A 19,591-nucleotide genomic window follows, 5' to 3' on the forward strand; every position below is an offset into this window, starting at 1 on the left:
TGCCAATGACCATTTAAATGATCCAGAGGATTCATGGGAGAAAGTCATGTGGTCAGATGAGACCAAAATATAACTTTTTGGTCAAAATTCCACTAAACGTGTTGGGAGGAAGAACAATGATGAGTACCATCCCAAGAAAACCATCCCTACTTTAAAGCATGGGGGTGGTAGAATCATGCTTTGGGGGTGTTTTTCTGCACATGGGACAGGGCGACTGCACTGTATTATGGAGAGGAGGACCGGGGCCATGTATTACGAGATTTTGGGGAACAACCTCATTCCCTCATTAAAGCATTGAAGATGGGTCGAGGCATTCCAACATGACAATGACCCAAAGCACAGCCAGGATAACCAAGGAGTGGCTCTGTAAGAAGCATATCAAGGATCTGGCATGGGCTAGTCAGTCTTCAGACCTAAACCCAATAGAGAATCTTTGGAGGGAGCTCAAACTCCGTGTTTCTCAGCGACAGGCCAGAAACCTGATTGATCTAGAGAAGATCTGTGTGGAGGAGTGGGCCAAAATCCCTCCTGCAGTGTGTGTAAACCTGGTGAAAAACTACAGGAAACGTTTGACCTCTGTAATTGCAAACGAAGGCTACTGTTCCAAATATTGACATTGATTTTCTCAGGTGTACAAATACTTATTTGCAGCTGTATCATACAAATAAATAGTTAAAAATCATACACTGTAATTTCTGGATCTAAAAAAAAAAAAATGATTATGTCTCTCACAGTGGACATGCACCTACGATGACAATTTCAGACCTACATTTACATTTAATCATTTAGCAGACGCTTTTATCCAAAGCGACTTACAAAAAAGGGGAGAGCAATAGAAGCAACGAAACAAACAAGGCCAACAACCTGTAAAAAGTCTCAATTAATTAGCACAGTACACAATTTCTTTAATTTGTATTTTTTTATAGCCATCTATAAAACTCACGTACGCAAAATACAGAACACTGGATTTTGATAGCCACGATAACAACCCATTTGGACTAAGGCTGTTGCCCCAGCTGTTGTCGTTAATGCAGATACAGTGGCCCAATGGGTTGGTTTTGTATGGCATTCTAGCTAAACGCGCAGCAATAGCCATCTACAACAAAAACTCAAGTACGCAAAATACAGCACACCGGATTATGATAGCTATGCTAACTATGTAACACACCCGGCGGAAGTCACAAATCTGGATGAGAGACGTAGATATGATCCAGAAGTGTGTGCTTTTTGGTCGTTGCTGTGGTGATCAGTAAGTGCTATTCTGTATTGGTCAGGTCCATGACCTCTCCATGACTTCTAAGCGGGAGAACTTGCAAAATAGCAGGGTGTTCAAATTTTTATTTTCCTACACACACACACACACACACACTTCTACATGAAGCAAGAACTAATGGCATGGTATCTCAATTAAAGCTATCTTTCACTTCCTATTGTTATTGCAATACATCTTCAAAAACGTCATTTTCTGTTTAATTACCATATTGTTCGGAAGTGGTTGTGTGGTAAGTTCAAAAAATGTTAATGAAACTTCTCAGGACTATGAGAAATATATTAATATATATTATGGCTATAAATCACATGATATTTGCTCTGACTTTAATGTTTAATACTACAGTATGCATTTTTCTTTTAGTCCTGTAAATGTTTGAACTTGAAATAAATGCTTTTTGAAGAAAAAAAAATGCAGTACTCAAACTTTTTATATACATTTATTCTTTAAAAAAAGAAAAGAAAACAAGTAAAATGGTGATGATCAATAGATATTTCTCTTTCACAGCTGCTCGATTTGTAACCCCTGTTGTACAGGGCAGCAAAAGCAACATATCAAAAGTCAGTTCTTTTTTTTTTAACTCATTCATGCCCACAGTCAGAGGGGCATTATGGGCCTTGCAGACATTTCGAGGCATATGATTTCCGTGCACACAAACTGCAAGTCTCTCTTTTGCTCGGTGAGTAGAGCTCACGTTCTTTTGTACACAAGAGAAACAAGATTTTCTTGCTCTCAGAGATGTCCATTAATCAGCAGGCACACAGGTGCAGAGACTAGCCTCCTAGTCGCTGACCCTCGCCCCAGGCGAAGCCTCCTGGACGCTCCTCAGGGAGAGGGTTGTAGTTGGCATCTTCCTCTGGTGTATCAAAGAGCATCTTACTAGAAATGTTGAAACAAAATGGGGTTTAACTTTAAAGCAAAGACTAAAATATTACCTAGAAGTTTTTATTTCATTGTTTTAGATTGTGTGGCACACAGGTTTGTGATTAAAAGGATAAAAATGGCACATTTGTTTACACACATAACCAAGATATCAGATCAGATATTTGAGATCAGTCCGATATTATGTTTTTGAAAGGAGTCTTAAGCATTTATTTGATTTAAAAGTACAAATAAAACTGTAATATTGTGAAATTACAATTTAAAAGTTAAAATGTTATTAATTTATCCCTGTGACAGCAGAGCTGAATTTTCCTAATCTTTACTTCAGCCTTCAGTGGATCATTCAAATATGCAGATTTGCTGTTCAAAAACATTTCTTATTATGTTGAAAACCGTTGTGTTGCTTAATATTTTTTAGGAAACAGAAACTTTGATAAATAGAAAGTTTGAAAGAACAGCACTTATTAGAAATTAAAAAAGAAAATTAAAAAAGTGCAACAGGCGCAATGCTGACGTCAGGCATAGCGCAACCATTTTGAACTGCGAGAGACATTAAACTTCCTTCTTAAGTTGAATACAGAAGGTGGAAGCTAGATTTTTTACTTAAATGAATATTTTTCTTACACAAACCCATTGATTCACCTCAGAAGGGTTCTAAGCCCTGGAGCCGTGTGGAGTATGTTTATAACGGATGGATGCAGTTTTTGGGCTTGAAATTTTGGGCTGACATTCAACGCCATTATAAAGCTTAAAAGAGCCAGGATATTTAATATAACTCTGATTGTATTGTATTGAATGTCATATACACATAGGATGCTTATGGGTGAGTAAATCATGGGACACTTTTTTTGGTGACAATGATATTTTGGTAACAATGATACAAAACATTTAAAGTAAGATAAAAAAAGAAAAATGTATACATTTATTCATCAAGGGTGTATTCAATTTATCAAAAGTGACAGTGAAGACATTTATAATGTTACAAAAGATCTCTATTTGATAAATTATTTAATAAATGCAAAATAAATGTTGTTCATTGAACTGTCAATTAATCAAAGAATTTTCAGAAGAAAATTCAGCTTTACCATCACAGGAATAAATTACATTTCAAAATCTATTCAAACAGAAAACTATTATTTTAATTTGTAATAAAAATACAGTAAAAACAGTAATACCGGTATTGTAAAATATTACTTGACAAATGTTAATGTTTCTGAACTTTTGACAGGTACATTAATACATATATTAGGTACATATATTAAAAACACCTTGATAATACTCACAGAATGTAGGGAGTCCTCAGCCATTTGCTGCCACCTGGTTGGTTGGGAAACACATCCTCTAGAAAGTAGTACACGTGTCCCACCGCAATGCCTTATATCAAAATGACAGAACATATAAACTTATGTATACTAAATTTTTACACATCATAAGTAAAAAAAAAACCTCATTGTCATATTAAATTCTGAATCAGCACAAGAAAAGTGAATAAATCTGACGAATCAGCAAGTCTCTACCTAAAAGGTCCACAATGATGGAGTTTCCCAGCAGCAGAGAGAATCCCATGAGCACCCACGGGAGGAAGGGTGCCTGGAAATTCAAAAGGCCAAAGAAATTCATGCGCACGTTTGGGTTCCTCCTGCTCCAGATATACACCAGCATGATGGTAAAAGCCTGACCTAAGAACACAAGATTCACAAACGTGCCAAATATCTGCACAACTGTTAAGAAAATCAAATGTCACAAAGGCAATGTTTATGTTTAGAAGTCATAAAATAAGGAAATCACACAATCTTGTAGTGCCTAACATACATGGCGTATTGTATGTATATTTGACAAACTTTTGCTGTTTTTTTAATATATAATATTTTACATGATTTTATTAAACATAAAATGGTCAAACAGATGATCTTTCATTGTTGTTTCTATATTTGTCTACATGCCTACATTACAGTAAGAGAAAACTAATTTTGCTTTTGCACACTTGCAACCTTTTTTACATATAATCTAACACATATCAGAGCATTATGGTCATAAAAAAATAAAATAAATTGGAACATGGCCTTCAATGCAATATGCATGCTCAATTACTACTATTATTTTTTACACTACTAGATTTGATTTTTTCCTTTTATTTATACTTTCTTTTTGCCTTTTTCATTGTAATCCATTTTTAATTATCTTTTTTTACTTTTTCATTCCTATTTCAGTTATCTTACAATCTTAAATTACTTTAAACTTGTCTGCTTATTTTGTATTATGCCTATGTACATTGAAAAGAATTTGGTGTAGAAACAATTTTCACTCAGAAAATCAGAAATAGTAAATCTCACAACTAATTACAAAGACATGACAAGTAACACATTTGACATTTTTAAGTAGAAAGACTGAAAAGCTATTTTCTTGTCAAATGTGCTCCTAAAATCTACAAAATACTTTTTTCACAGTGAAGGTAGTTGAAATTTTAATGGCATTTCAGCAGCGAAGGCCTGTTCACACCATGAACGATAACTTCAATATAACAAAAACGATATTAGCGTCCACACCAGGGGATTAAATCGTTCTGTTTATGCAGCAGTTTCTTTTCATCTGCCACTTTACATGCTTAAAGTCCTAATGAAAGCAATCTTCTCATTAACTTTTTTGGAGCGCATTACAGGTCTTAGGGTGCACAATTAATCTGTTCATACACAGAAAAAAAAAATGTTTGTCGTGGTAATCTTTAACCAAAACCTGAAAAGTAACTTCAAGTCTGGAATGGTGTTCCCTTTCCGATGACGGCAGGTTGTCGGCTTGGGTTTGAATATCCTTAACCACTCCCCTCCAACCATTAGTCTGCTTTCACTTGGAAATACATCACAGCACTGAAATAAGATCAGTTGCAACTTCCGGTTCACTGGGACTTTAAGCTCTTTTAAAGGGATACTTCACTGCCTTTTCATATTAAACTATGTTATTCCCTTAACTTAAACGAGTTGATACATACCTCTCTCGTCTCAGTGCGTGCACTTAATCTCTCTGACACGCAGTGACGATCTGATAGCATTTAGCTTAGCTCCCTAAGCCCAGTTCATTCACTATGGAACCAAACAGAGATCAAGTTAGAAGTACCAAACACCTCCATCTTTTCCCTATTTAAATACAGTTACACGAGTAGTTGAACGATCAAGTATGGTGACAAAATAAAACGTGGCGCATTTCTAATCGGATTAAAAAGGAGAACTATAATGTATGGCGGAATAGCACTTCTGAGAGTACTTCGGCTCGGCGCAGTAAAAAGTTTTTACTGCACCGAGCCAAAGTACTCTCAGAAGTGCTATTCCGCCATACATTATCGTTCTCATTATATTTAAATAGGGAAAAGATGGAGGTGTTTGGTACTTCTAACTTGATCTCTGTTTGGTTCCATAGTGAATGAACTGGGCTTGGGGATAATCACCGCGCAGATCATCACCGCGCGTCAGAGAGATTAAGTGCACGCACTGAGACGAGAGAGGTATGTATCAACTCGTTTTAGTTAAGGGAATAACATAGTTTAATATGAAAAAACGGTGAAGTAACCCTTTAAGCAGGGCAGATTCTGATTGGCTGTCAATGTTTTTAATCACCCACTAGCTAGGAAAAAAAATGGTTCTGAAGGTGATTCCAACAATATCGTTCTTCAGCAACATTATCATTACAGTTGTGGTTTTGGACTCTGCAATTCATTTATAAACAGGTCTTTATGTCAATGGAATTAAATTTCCACCAATTACATCTTCTACTGATTGTATAAATAAAATTAATAAAAAGATTTTAAATGCATGTACAATAAAAAAAAAATGATAAAGCTTTTTCTGGTAAGATTTTATTAAACAAGAGCTTACCAAACAAAACTATGTGTGCCTATGTTTAAGCATTTCAAATTATTATTTTGAATGAAATGTGCTAAAGACATTAACTACATCTGCATTTTAGTCTTCCATTTTAGACATTAATTGCTGTAATATACAGATAAATGTATTGAGTGTTTCTCTTTTCGAGAAAATGTGAAGGATACAGTCATGAGAAGGCCACCGAAGAGGAACATAAAGACAAAGTCAGCGGTTCTCCCTCTGAAGGACCCCTCCTCCAGCATCCGACAGTACCGGTACCTGTGAGACTCCAGTTAAGGAACGTCAGACTCGATCCCTTACACACACTGCAGCTTTTACAATATTCTGATGTACGATCAATATATTATGTTTTTATAAGGATACAAAAATATCATGTTGAATAAGAAGTTGAACCCAACCGGACCAAAAAACAAAAAGTTGGTTATTATTCGCCATACCTATGGAAAAACACACACACAAATCACATAATGCAAGACATCCATTTTAAGATCCATTTTTTTACACTGAGGACAACTGAGGGACTCATATACAACTATTAAAAAGGTGCAAACATTCACGGATGCTCCAGAAGAAAACAAGACGCATTAAGAGCCAGGGACACTTTTTGAACTCTTTTTGAATTTGAAGATCAAGGTAATTGTGCTTAATTTGTCTTCTGGGAAACATGCAAATATCTTTGGTTGCTTCTGAAAGGCAATACTAAACAAAAAATTATATTTAATCAAAATAAGACAAATTGAGATATCCTCATCCTGTTCAAATGTGTACACACCTGTCTCTTACTGCATCAGGTTTCTTCAATGAGCGTTTGAACCTTTTTTTTAATAGTTGTGTTTGATTCCCTCAATTGACCTCATTGTGAAAAGACGGATTTCAAAGTCATACAGTCGCTGCTAACGGGTTCAAACACACAAAAGATGCTGGAAAACTGTAGAATTTACAGAAGCTGGATTTTTCTGAAGATCGTTGGTCAGTTCAACTGCTCAGGACAAACAGTGGACTTAAGAACAACCATAACAAAACATAAAAAAACAGCCGTGGATCATCCAGCAAATGACACAGTATTGAGAATCAATGTTTTTGAACGAGGTCATTTTTATAAAATCTGGATTTTTTGGTCTTGTGGACTATATGTAAACGTATTTTATGTAACATATCTTATTCAGGAGAGTAATTAATATTAAAAAAAATACAGCATTATGTCTGATCTATCTTATTTGGTAAAAAAAACTTCACAGATTTCCACTACTTTTTCTTGCAACTGTATGAATTTCCAAGGCCTCCAAATTATCAGCATAATCAAAACTTGGCTGAAAAACTCACAATCAACCACAGGTCTTGTCATCAGACTGAAATGTTATACTGTTTTAGAAAGTAAAAGGACTTTTAGTATCATTTTAAAAAAAATGCCCTGCTTCAGGTTGTGAAAGGCTACATTTTGCTGAGGAATCTTTAATGATTTTAAAAAAATAATAAATGTTATATTGTTAGCAATATTTCAAGATGAACATATACTGGGATGTTTTTAAATTATATATATATATATATATATATATATATATATATATATATATATATATATATATATATATATATATACAGGGTATATGCAGGAGTCCTGAAGTTAATTTCAATACCTTTTTAAGACTTTTTAAAGACCTTCTCAAAATATTTTAAGACCTCATCGCACTTTTAAGTTCTAATCGGCAACAAACCTTTAATAAACAGTTGTAGTCGAATGTAAACTTAAAATCTCTATCATAGGAAAATGTTGTATTGTTTATATTGCTTATCTGTTTTACAACGTATGGTGGGCGACACATTACCTAACTGCGCATTTCGCCAAATACATGACGTCACCCGTAGACTGCGCTCGCCAGGGATGGAAATTAACTTTTTTTAAAGTCTACCACTCCATGTTTTTACCAGCCACTTTTTTGTTTTTAACAAATTAATACTACAAGCTCTACAATACTTGGGCAGTTTATTTAATCTCAAGTCTCAATGAAATACTGACATTTTCACGATGATTTGTGGTCTTTTATGGCTTCCAGTTTTATGGTTTTTAGTCCCAAGAATGAAACTATTCGTTCTGGCATCTTTGAAGCGTGTTGACAACACACCGAGCAGAACATTGTCAGAATGGGATGCACCGAAATCAAAATTCTTGGCCGAAACAAAAAAAGAAGAAACAAAAGCCGAAAACCGAAAAAATAAAATTCAAACTAGAATGTTTAACTCGACCTCACTCATGTGTACATTAAATAATAATGTACAGGCCTACTGGCCTGCAGAAAGGTACAGAAATTGAATGAAGTAATCAAATGTAAAATAACTGCATATTTAACTGTTTAAATGAAAGATTAATCCTTATTAAACTTACAAAAGCTATTCAATCAAGAGCATTGTTTAATGTCAAACTAAATATAAGGACATCACTCAGGCAGCAGTAAAGGCTACTGCACCTTTAAGACCTGAGGCAGGGATATGCTTGTCTTTCTCGACTGTGCATACTATACAGTTCACTTAAGGCATATTCAGACTATGTCTGCTCGGATACTCATCAAGATGGACATGATGACATACTTCTTGTGTGAGTTTGTCCTTTTAAGCGCAAGACTTGAAAGAAAACTAAATATTTGCGCGCTGTGAGACTCGCGCGCGCTCTCGGATGATGCACAGCGTCAGATCTTTTCTCAGCGCGCGCGAGTCTAACAGCGTGTCTTCACGCGAGTGATGCCGGAGAAAACGACTGGTCATTTGCGCACATACGGCAGCACTGGCATGCATTGAACAAAGTTTACAAAGAGGTGAAACAGCTCGGTAGGTGAAGCGAGTTTACCCGCCACAACTCTAAATCAGCCGCATTTGGCTGGTGGCAGTGCTTATTTCCATCCGTGGCGCGCGCGCTCCGAGCCGATCTCAGACTGCTCGCCCCGTTGTTTTTTAATACTTATGGGGATGAAAATAAATATATTCATAAATACTTTTTGGAGTCAAACTCTTTTGACAAAGCTTGAACAAAATACTTTCAAAATTTAAGACTTTATAAAGCCGTGATAAGACTTTTTAATACTTTATAAGGGTCTTAATTTTCCCAAAATTGATTTATCACCTTTTAAGACTTTTCAAGACCCCGCGGATACCCTGATATATATAAATCATGTTAAAATCTATGCATAAAATATGATGCAACAGGCTTTTTGAGGATTTTTTAATCATCAACATATTGAATTGCGTCTTACTAAAATAGAGAGTGCATGCAAGCAGTAATATGCAAAATGTATGCAAGTAGTCTGCTATAAAGATCTCACTGATTTACATTACCAGAATGTCATCTTACTTTTTAATCATATAAGGAGCCAGACCCAAATTGCACACGTGTTCAGTTTGAACTTCTGAATAAAAGTATATAGAGATACACATTATATAATACTATATATGCAATAAAAGCCTAATGTATCAAATAGTACACAAAACAGATATGGAAACGTTTTTGCTTTCGATTCTATATGTAGTACAAAGTTTTCCATTTTAAAAATTGTATAAGTCTGGCTTATCAAAATAAAACAAGGCACAAAACTCTTCAAAGAAACAGTTGACACTTACCTGATAATTCCTCAATATTAAATCTGGGTTGAAGTAAAGCTGGAAAGGTGTGATGAGTTCTAATTGCTGTGAACACAAAGTAAACATCACAGTCCGATACGAATGACATGTTGCAGGTAAACAAACATTGTCTAATGATGTTACATTAATACTACACTCAAATAATTACTGAAATCACTAAGGAAAGTTACTTTTAGAAGCTCGCTTGAGGTAAGTCAGCTAAAAGGATGTATAATGTGAACATGCAGACAGCAACTGGAAACCAAACTGAGTGATGTGTACACTTATGCCCATTACACTTGACAGGATTGAACATAACTACACATTTTAAATGCGGGCTTTACGTAAATATCACCAGATAACACCACATGCAGGCTGCCACAGGACACCAGCTGTGCTATAACTGTATCAGGACGAGGCCACAGATAAAAATAGCGCGTAAGACCCTAACATTCGTTTTATTTACTTACCACGGCGGCCGTAGTGAGAACGCAGGCGGTGGTATAAGCTCTAGTAACCAAAGGAATCTGTAAATATTCCTGTCGGATTGTCTGGTATGCCATTTTTTGGAGCGACAACGCTGCTTCCGGCACCTTCTTGACACGTCATCACCCGGGCAACCAAATGAAGAAGGTGGTTTTAGTTTTTGATGGTTCCAATTGGTCACAGCCTTGTGAACTTGCTGCTCTGATTGGTCAGCTGAAGTGTCGATCATCGCTTTGTCCCGGTCATTGTAAGTATGTCATTTTTTGATTTGTTGGTGAAGATTGTCAATAAACGACAAATTATCCGTTTTTTAGGTTTTTATTTTTTATGTTTTTAATGTTTGTTACAATAGCCTTACTGCAATGCTCTTGTTTATGAAATGTGATACTGATAGTCTATTGGAGATGGACAGTATAATCAAAATTCGGTCACCTTTTTGACATACAAACTCCTAATTACTGCTTATTACTAGTTAGTAAATTGTAGAATTAAGGAATGTAGAATATGGTCATGCAGAGTAAGGCATTATTCTTAGGCGTTATTAATAACAATAGCCTTAAGAGCCAAAATCCCTGTAATATGCCTTTTAAGCAACAAGTTAATATTGAGAAATAGACCCTAAACTAAAGTGTTTCCTAAACTTCCTAAATTCTTATTTTATTTGGGAAATATCATATACACACAGCAAAAAACTATTTTCAACTGACTTAAAGATCTTTTACGACACTTTAATATCAAGAACGATTGCAGTTAAGACATATCTTCTGTTGAAAATATAGGCCTAATAGATTTGTGACTGACTTTTGATAAAAGGTTAGCCTATATGATTTGTGGTGTATGAGAAAACAAAAAAAAAAAATTAAGCTATATGATTATTCTTTTATGGTTATTTCTACAGTACATTTTTCAAACATATAGTAGCAATCCATTTATGAATGTATTTTTTGATATCATAGTTCATATTCATATATTCTATGCAGACCAGACCATTGGTTCACCTCTGCTCTGAAAAAATACATGCTGCCACTTTTCTAAAAGCTGAGATATGTTCTTCAGCAAAGTCTGTTTTTGGGACCACTATCAAATGTCTCATGACATTAATTTGTGTTTTTGGTAGACTCAGACATGTTGAAAAAAAAATTTTTTGGCTTGTTCTGCTTCTATGGCGTTAAAATCACAATGTTTTGCATGAGCTTAAATTGTAATACCGAGAGGCCAAAGCTGATTGTTAGGGGGAATTTTATTTTTTATTTTTTACATGATTAAAACGTTCCTGATAATGATCTAAACACACACCCTTAAAAATAAAGGTGCCAGAAAGAACTAAAAAAGGGTTTTCACAGTGATGCTAGTTTGGTTCCCCAAAGAACCCTTTTGTGAAAGGTTTTCTAAAGAACCTTTTTTTTTTCTGCCAAAAAAACTTTAAGAAACTCTATTTTTAAGAGTGTAGGTATATATTGCCAACGCTCATATATTGCTCTTCTTGCATCTCAAATGTAGACAGGGCCCTTCCTCTCCTCCTTTACTCTTCTGGCAAAACTATTTTACTAGAGATATTTGGTTAAAGACTTGTTTATTGTTTCTTATTATTAAAAGCTGACTGTTTTATTATTCATTTCTACTTATAAATAAAATTATTTTAATTTCTTCCTCCGATTTGATCACACTGCATCAATTTGTATGCATATTTTGCAGTTAACCTGAAATTACCTTTTTGTTGCTACAATAAACATCTTTAAGTCAGTAGGGTTATATATATATATAAAGTTCAATTAGGTTTTTAGCATCATTTTTAATGAATTATATCATTCACAATGCTTGATGGGATTGCAGTTATTTCCCTCAATAAAGCCATTATCTACATGGTGTTTTTTTTTTTTTTTTAAATGTCTGATTTTCAAATAGTTTTTTGCTTCATATAAAAAAATAGTTGGTTGGTTTGTTTTTATCGAAGATCTTTTTAAAATCTCCATGGGAAAAATGTGTCGCTGAAATGCTATGCACTCTGCACTATATAATATGGTTGGTTTCGTAAGAAGGTCAAAGTCAATGAACTCACTGTGCCACAGGACTGGAAGTTACTATGCACAGTTTAACCTCCTAAGACCCAGGAAAACAAAGTCTTTTGGTTTTAGCGTCTCTTTTGTATCTATGATAAGTCTTTTGGATTTGTTTCATTACATTGTTTAGACTGAGCATAAGAAACGAATTTATTTTTTTAATTATATTTTATATAATGTTATGTTCACTTATGTGGACATTAGGATAGGAAAAACTGGATTTTTTAATTTATTCACCAATCATTTTTCTGGTTTCATGATTTTTTTTAAAACCAAACTTTGTTTATATAGATGAGTCTCAACTATAAAAGATACAACGGAATACATACTATTTTTTACTGTATGCAATATGTGGGTAAAATGGCCATACAATGCAATACACTGTATCTAATTTAATGTGTTCTTGGAGCAGCATGAAAAAAGAACTGTAATAATGGGAGTAGTTTTCATTTCCAACTTTTTCTTGATAATATCTAATATTTTATAGGAACATTGATATTTTCTTTCCCTTTTCAACTGTGTCTCCTAAAATGCCTAATAAACATGCACTGTTTTGTGACAGAAAGTCGTATTTTGATTAAAAACATAACATTTACTGAGATGTTGATTTATAACAAACATTTCGAAAATTTGTCCGATTTAAATTATAATGACAAAATATTTCCATAAGAGTGCTAAATTTGATAAAACAGTAATTTTTAAAGACCAAGGAGATATTGTTGTGAAACCTCAAAACTCTGAAAATCCCTGAATGTGCTCTTTACAGACTAAAACTGTGACATGTATGGTCTCAGAGAAATTCACTAAAATATAATGTCGAGGACAGTGGAACTAAGTAGGTTTGGGAAAATCGTCTACGTGTTCATATCTAGGTTCATGTATGCTCCCAATCAGCAGGGGGCGATATTGCGCTTTGAGTCGCAATTTCACCAAGTGACGCATGAAGAAGGTTGAACTGCGCGCGGGCTGTAGAGATGGCAGAGAGCGGAGGTAAAACGCCAATCTTTGTTTTAAACCTCTTTAATTTTTAAACAACATGTACAGTATCAACAGTATAACAAATAGCGGGAAGCTTATTTATTTTTCTACATCTCTAACTCTAGAGTGTTAGAAAATATGTATTATTTTTTAGATGTTGTTGTTGTTGTTGTTGTTGTTGTTATAGTTGAATACTGCTAGTTTTTGCATATTTTGAAAAACGTGCTAACGTATTTATGTGTGTGTGTGTGTGTGTGTGTGTGTGTGTGTGTGTGTGTGTGTGTGTGTGTGTGTGTGTGTGTGTGTGTGTGTGTGTGTGTGTGTGTGTGTGTGTGTGTGTGTGTGTACGTACCACACAGTACCGGTCAAAAGTTTAAAAACATTGTTATTTTTAAGTTTTTTGAAAGAAGTCTCGGTTACACTTCATTTAAATGTATAATTGTTACATTGTTTTTATATGTGTAAGTATGCATAATTTACTGTTATTACTATTGGAAGTCTGTGATTGGTTCCCGCAAAAGGGTGACAGAAGCGGGATAAATTAATGTAAAGGTTTCAAATCGGCTTGCAGGCTTGATGAGCATAAGACACTACTTTCAACAACATTAAAAATAGTAATGGCACTATATATATATACATGGATATTGGTTTCCAGTAACTTGTCTCTCTTATCACTGTAGTTTCAGTGGGATCTGAATCCCTCCAGCTGTATGAAGCACAGTTCTTCGGCTTCACCCCAGAGACCTGCACATTACGAGTTCGTGATGCCTTTCGAGACTCCCTTAATCACATATTGGTTGCTGTTGAGTCTGTGTTTGTGAAAAGATTGTGTCCAGGCCATGATCCGCCAGCAGAGCTCCGACTGACAGCTCGAGAGAGCACCCAAAAACTACGGCAGTTTTTACAGGAGCGCTTCGAAGTCATGTTTCAGCGTATGAAGGGGATGCTGATGGACCGCGTCCTCTCCGTTCCTCACAACGTCCTACTGCCCGATGACCAGCTGCACCAGAAGTACCCAGAAGCCAAAGAGGAGCTCATTAAACTGCAGGACTCCATTGCAAAACTTCTACAGGCTTATGAAGCCGAGGTGTGTGCTAAACAAGCGCTTCTCGCTGAGCTCGAGGAGCAGAAGGAAACGCAGAAACAGCTAGATGAAGTGCTGAGATGGATCGAGGAACTGCGTCTTTCGTGGAGGCGAGAGGGATTGGGAAGTGTCCAAGACAGCGTCCGACACATGATGGAGACTGTTGGCCAATTGCAGGACGTCGTAGGAAAGATTAGCAAGCAAAATAAAGGACTGGATGAAGTTTGCATGTAACATTTGAGATCTCCATACCAAAAGAGCTTTGGTGTAATGGCATAATCCTTCCACCAGGGGGAGGTGGTGCCCAATCTATTCGGTACAGTGACATTAACATACCATGATCAGTCCAGCTTCAAAGTAATACATTTGTAATCAGCCGATTTTCCTCAGACATTTGAAATGCAGTCCATCTCTCCTTCCTCAAAGTCACTGGTTTTTCTCATTTACGATTCCGTTCCTTTGATGTTCCGTACAGTGAGATCTGCATTAGATTAGTCCATATGTCCCACAGGCCCAAACTGATGTGTCCAACAGCCTGGTTGGTTTTTCACTTTACAGCAAGCTTTATGTTGTCTGAGGAGATATTTTAAGGTCTTTGCCTTGATGTTCCCTTTCCCGTGAGGAGAAAGATTTAAAGTTCATGTTGTCTTGTACAGGACCTTGTCGCCGCCACAGGAAGACCTAAAGTTTGTACATAGTCTCATCTTGGATTGAGCTGCAGCGTGCAAGTGTCAATTTGGACAGCAATATTAGAAATAAATGTAATAGACTAATATACTTGTTTTGTCCACAAATGTAAATAATAGTGATTTTTGTGTTTGTATTGTGATGCATCCCCCCACACAAATAAATCTGTACTGAAACAATTTTTGTTTTATTATAATTTTTTGTTGTTGTTGAAAATAAGTTGCATTGCTATGCTGGAAATATTAGGTTAAAGCAGGATAACATTTAAATATATTGAAAAAATAGTTATCTTAAATTGAGATTTTAGAGAATGTAAGTTCACATTAGATTTTTTATGCAACTGTTCCATATGAAATAAAAATACAAAAAGGTTTTGTAATATGACTTTTTGTAAAAAAAGAAAAAGAAAAAATGTGTAATATTTGAGTGAAAAATTATCTTCGTGCCAGTGTTATGTTGAGATACACTGAACAGGCATAACATTATGACCACTGACAGGTGAAGTGAATAACACTGATTATCCCTGCGTCCCAATTCGCATACTATCCATCCTAAATAGTATTCGAAAATAGAATTAGTATGTCCCAAATCATAGTATGTTGAGAAGAGTATTCCAAAGATTCCCGGATGGTTTACCATTTCCGGTCCGAATTCGAAGTATGAATCGATGGGCACTCTAACGGCTGATATTGCTCACAACCCACTGCGAGGTGTATGGGATTCGACTAGAACTACAAACGCGGATAAAAAGCGTTAAAAACTACAAACATGACGGATGTGCGAGTTCGACGGTTAAGTAGAGAAGTTTAGATAAAGGGGTTTGAGTGACCAACTATCAATATTTAACCTGACAAAAATATATTTATTCAGTGTAGTCACATCATATTTCACCTGCAGCAGCATTGTGAACTTTTGTAATGACACGTTTGGCCATTAACTTTTAAATGCATCATTATATTGCAAATACATGAGGAGAGTCTCTGCATTAAAGACCCACAAATGGCAGATCAACGAGCGGCTACATTTCTGTCCGATACGGTAAGAGATTAATCTGAATGTGGAGGATTTGAACTGACGAATCTGACGATGATTGACAGGGCAGTTAAACGGTGACGGGATGCACGTAACTAAGCAGAGTCCGTTAAAGATGGCGAAGTAGTATGTCCCGAAGCTTGCATACTTTTCTGCTACACACTCAAAAGTATATACTTTTTCTTCACAAAAAGAGTACATACTTTTAGGACGTAGTATAAGTAGATGAATTGGGACGCAGCACTTATCTATCAAAAGTGCTCCAAGGAAGGAACAGTGGAGAACCGTTGACAGGGTCATGGTACTGCCGACAGTGGGCACATGAGTATCAGAACTAGACCACGCAGCAATGGAAAAAGGTGGCCTGGTCTGATGAATCATGTTTTCTTTTACATCACGTGGATGGCCGGGTACGACACTTACCTGGGGGAACACATGGCACCAGGATGCACTGTGGAAAGAAGGCAAGCTGACAGGCAATGTTGTGCCTTGGGCAATGTTCTGCTGTACCTTGGGTCTTGCCATCCATGTGGACACGTGCCACCTACCTAAGCATTGTTGCAGATCATGTACACCTTTTCATGGAAACGGTATTCCCTGGTGGCTGTGACCTCTTTCAGCAGGATAATACGCCCTACCACAAAGCAAAAAATGGTTCAGGAATGGTTTGAGGAGGACAACAACGAGTTGAGGTGTTGACTTGGCCTCTAAACTTTCCAGATCTCAACCCAGCCGAGCATCTTTGATATGTCCTGAACAAACATGTCTGATCCATGGTGGTCTGATCCACCTTGCAACTTACAGGACTTAAAGGATCTGCTTCTAACATTTTGGTGCCAGTCAGATACCTCAGCACACCTTAAGGGGTCTGGAGTGCTTCAAAAGGTCAGGGTTGTTTTGGCAGCAAAAGGGGGAACATCAAAATATCAGTCATAATTTTATGACCGTTTACATTTAGAAAGTAAAAAAAAAAGTCAGTGGATGACACATTCAAGTACACATATCTTCTCAGGTAAGGCCAGTTTTTTTCTGTTTTAAGAATTTTCGGGTGTGTACACCTTATGTTGTAAACCACTTCAACATCGTTACACCAATGCAAAATGGAAATCCTAAAGGACAAAGCTATTCTCATGTAAAAAGGAATTGTCGTAGCACTGGTATTGCTGGAGGGCATGCACCTAAACAAGGGCTGAGAGAGACAGAGACAGTGAAGGGTTGGGTGGATTAGAGGAGGGAGGCCCCCGTAACCTGCCCGACTCTACGTCTGCCTCTTTCATCACTCATTAAAGACGTATCCAGAGCAGCTGGGGCCATCCACAAAAAGTCATGCTGGATGGAGGCGTCACAATCCGGACAGCCTGCCCTCAATCCCCCCTGCCAAGTCAGATTAGCAGGGTCTACCAATAAAGAGACCCCTTATCTCCACAAACCCATGCACTGACAAGCTGGAGTCAGAAAGCCCTGCTTGAGCTTGAAGATACTGAGGTGATGAGTTATGAAAGAACAGTAGAGTGGAACCAAGCTAAATTTAATAAGGTTACAGCAGATATCTCCTGATTAAGAGACAGATTGACTACATTTGCACGCCACGAAACCAACGAATGGTATCCTGTAATGGCACGAAACACTGAAAGATTGTAGGCTATTTATGTTGACCTTGACCACCAGTGTTATTCGAGAAGTTACTGTTACTATTACTGTTGGTTGCCAAGCAAGCTAACCATAATTTGAAGTATTTCAACTTTAAACATTCTAAAGCTTATATACAGGGCCTTGCGAAAATATCCGGCCCCCTTGAACTTTGCGACCTTTTGCCACATTTCAGGCTTCAAACATAATGATATGAAACTGTAATTTTTTGTGAAGAATCAACAATAATTGGGACACAACCATGAAGCGGAATGAAATTTATTGGATATTTCAATTTTTTTAACAAATCAAAAACTGAAAAATTGGGCGTGCAAAATTATTCAGCCCCTGTACTTTCAGTGCAGCAAACCCTCTCCAGAAGTTCAGTGAGGATCTCTGAATGATCCAATGTTGACCTAAATGACTAATGATGATAAATAGAATCCACCTGTGTGTAATCAAGTCTCTGTATAAATGCAGCTGCACTGTGATAGTCTCAGAGGTCCGTTTAAAGCGCAGAGAGCATCATGAAGAACAAGGAACACACCAGGCAGGTCCGAGATACTGTTGTGGAGAAGTTTAAAGCCGGATTTGGATACAAAAAGATTTCCTGTTCTTTCCTGCAACAGCAAAACTGTAATTTTGCTGTTGTTTCTTCACAAAAATTACAGTTTCATTTCTTAATGTTTGAAGCCTGAAATGTGGCAAAAGGTCGCAATATTCAAAGGGGCCGAATACTTTCGCAAGGCACTGTATGTATATATATATATATATATATATATATATATATATATATATATATATATATATATTATATATATATATATATAATTTATTTTTATGAGAGTCAAATCATTAGAATGAATCAGAATTTTGTATGAGAGGACAGTTTAGCATAGACCGGTTCAATAGAATGATTTGGAATGATTCCAGATGTAGCACACACTGGAAAAAATCATTCCAAATCATTCTATAGAATCGGTTCAAACTATACTTAAAGGGATCTGACTCACCAATGCTACATATAGAGAACCGTTTAATTAACGGATTCAATAACTTTCCATTGCTACATGTGAGTTACTACAGTCATTAAAAGACCATTTAGCATGAACCGTTTTAACAAAATGAATCAGACTTTCCAGTCAAAGTACAAATGTGATAAAACACACCTGTACCAACTAATCGCGGTATTCAAGTTCAGTAGGGCTACGGTGAAAAACTGGAAATTGCTGTGAAAAATACAAACTTAATTCATGCCCTATGCTTTTTCTAGTTTAAGATGACACATTTTCACGCGACTATCTTAATATATAGGTAAGAAAATACTTCAAACTTCTGCTTTAAAAACAGCTGAACTTCTGTCATGCTACTGAAAAGTATACATTTAACAGGGTCGCTACATTTATATGTCCTCTAATGTGAGGGCAACAAATGGGCTTGCATCGTAAGATGACATTCATGAATCTGTTTGTCTCAAAAATGATCAATAAATCTAAATTATATAATGTGTATCTATAATCAAAGGTTTTTTTAAGGCAAGTAATTTTACTCGGCAGCCGTCTTTAACCTCTCCTGCACCTATTTCAGTCATGTAGTCTTTGAATTGGGAAACATCAAATTCTCCAAACCTGCTCACTAAGCTTACGATTCAATTTCATGAAATTGCATATTGGGAATGAAATTGATATGAACTACCTCATAAATCTTGTTTCTTACACTCAAATGCTGTTTAAAAAGTGTATATTTCAGGTTGGTCCAGCTAATGTGCATGCAGTCAGCAGCTGAAGTGATGCAATGACTTTACCAACTGCTGATTGGCTCTTTTATTAAGAAGGTGGGATGTATGTCACCATATTGCTAGTCCTTCATTCATATGAGTCTTTGAATATCTTTAGTCATTGCTATAATATAACATTCAGCAGTGGTAATTAGCATCAAATAAAGTTAGCTTCGAAAAAAAAATCAAACGTTAGAGGTCATTTCATTTTTAAACTTAACT

General features: G+C 36.1%; 2 protein-coding genes across 2 annotated transcripts; one reads left to right on the forward strand and one right to left on the reverse strand.

Annotated features, from left to right (window-relative positions):
- Nucleotides 1-1,690: 1,690 nt before the first annotated feature.
- On the reverse strand, nt 1,691-10,246 carry derl2 (derlin 2). The gene is made up of 7 exons (XM_067437798.1): nt 10,107-10,246; nt 9,637-9,702; nt 6,391-6,464; nt 6,192-6,285; nt 3,670-3,865; nt 3,436-3,526; nt 1,691-2,149 (listed from the first exon to the last, which is right to left on the reverse strand). The coding sequence occupies exons 1-7, from the start codon at nt 10,197-10,199 to the stop codon at nt 2,044-2,046; spliced, it is 720 nt and encodes a 239-aa protein (XP_067293899.1). The 5' UTR covers nt 10,200-10,246; the 3' UTR covers nt 1,691-2,043.
- A 2,814-nt stretch (nt 10,247-13,060) lies between these two features.
- mis12 (MIS12 kinetochore complex component) lies at nt 13,061-15,110 on the forward strand. Its single transcript, XM_067439946.1, has 2 exons — nt 13,061-13,172; nt 13,841-15,110. Exons 1-2 carry the CDS (start codon nt 13,157-13,159, stop codon nt 14,476-14,478), a joined length of 654 nt encoding a protein of 217 aa, XP_067296047.1. The 5' UTR covers nt 13,061-13,156; the 3' UTR covers nt 14,479-15,110.
- Nucleotides 15,111-19,591: the final 4,481 nt, after the last annotated feature.

The sequence above is a fragment of the Pseudorasbora parva genome, chromosome 3 (assembly GCF_024679245.1).
Source record: "Pseudorasbora parva isolate DD20220531a chromosome 3, ASM2467924v1, whole genome shotgun sequence".
NCBI lineage: Eukaryota > Metazoa > Chordata > Actinopteri > Cypriniformes > Gobionidae > Pseudorasbora > Pseudorasbora parva.

Coding starts and splice junctions, on each gene's coding strand:
- derl2 (XM_067437798.1), bottom strand. CDS start 10,199: ATGGCATACCAGACAATCCGACAGGAATATTTACAGATTCCTTTGGTT. Junction 6,465..9,636: donor TAATATTGAGGAATTATCAG/GTAAGTGTCAAC, acceptor GTTTTTCCATAG/GTATGGCGAATAATAACCAA. Junction 2,150..3,435: donor CTGAGGACTCCCTACATTCT/GTGAGTATTATC, acceptor CAACATTTCTAG/TAAGATGCTCTTTGATACAC.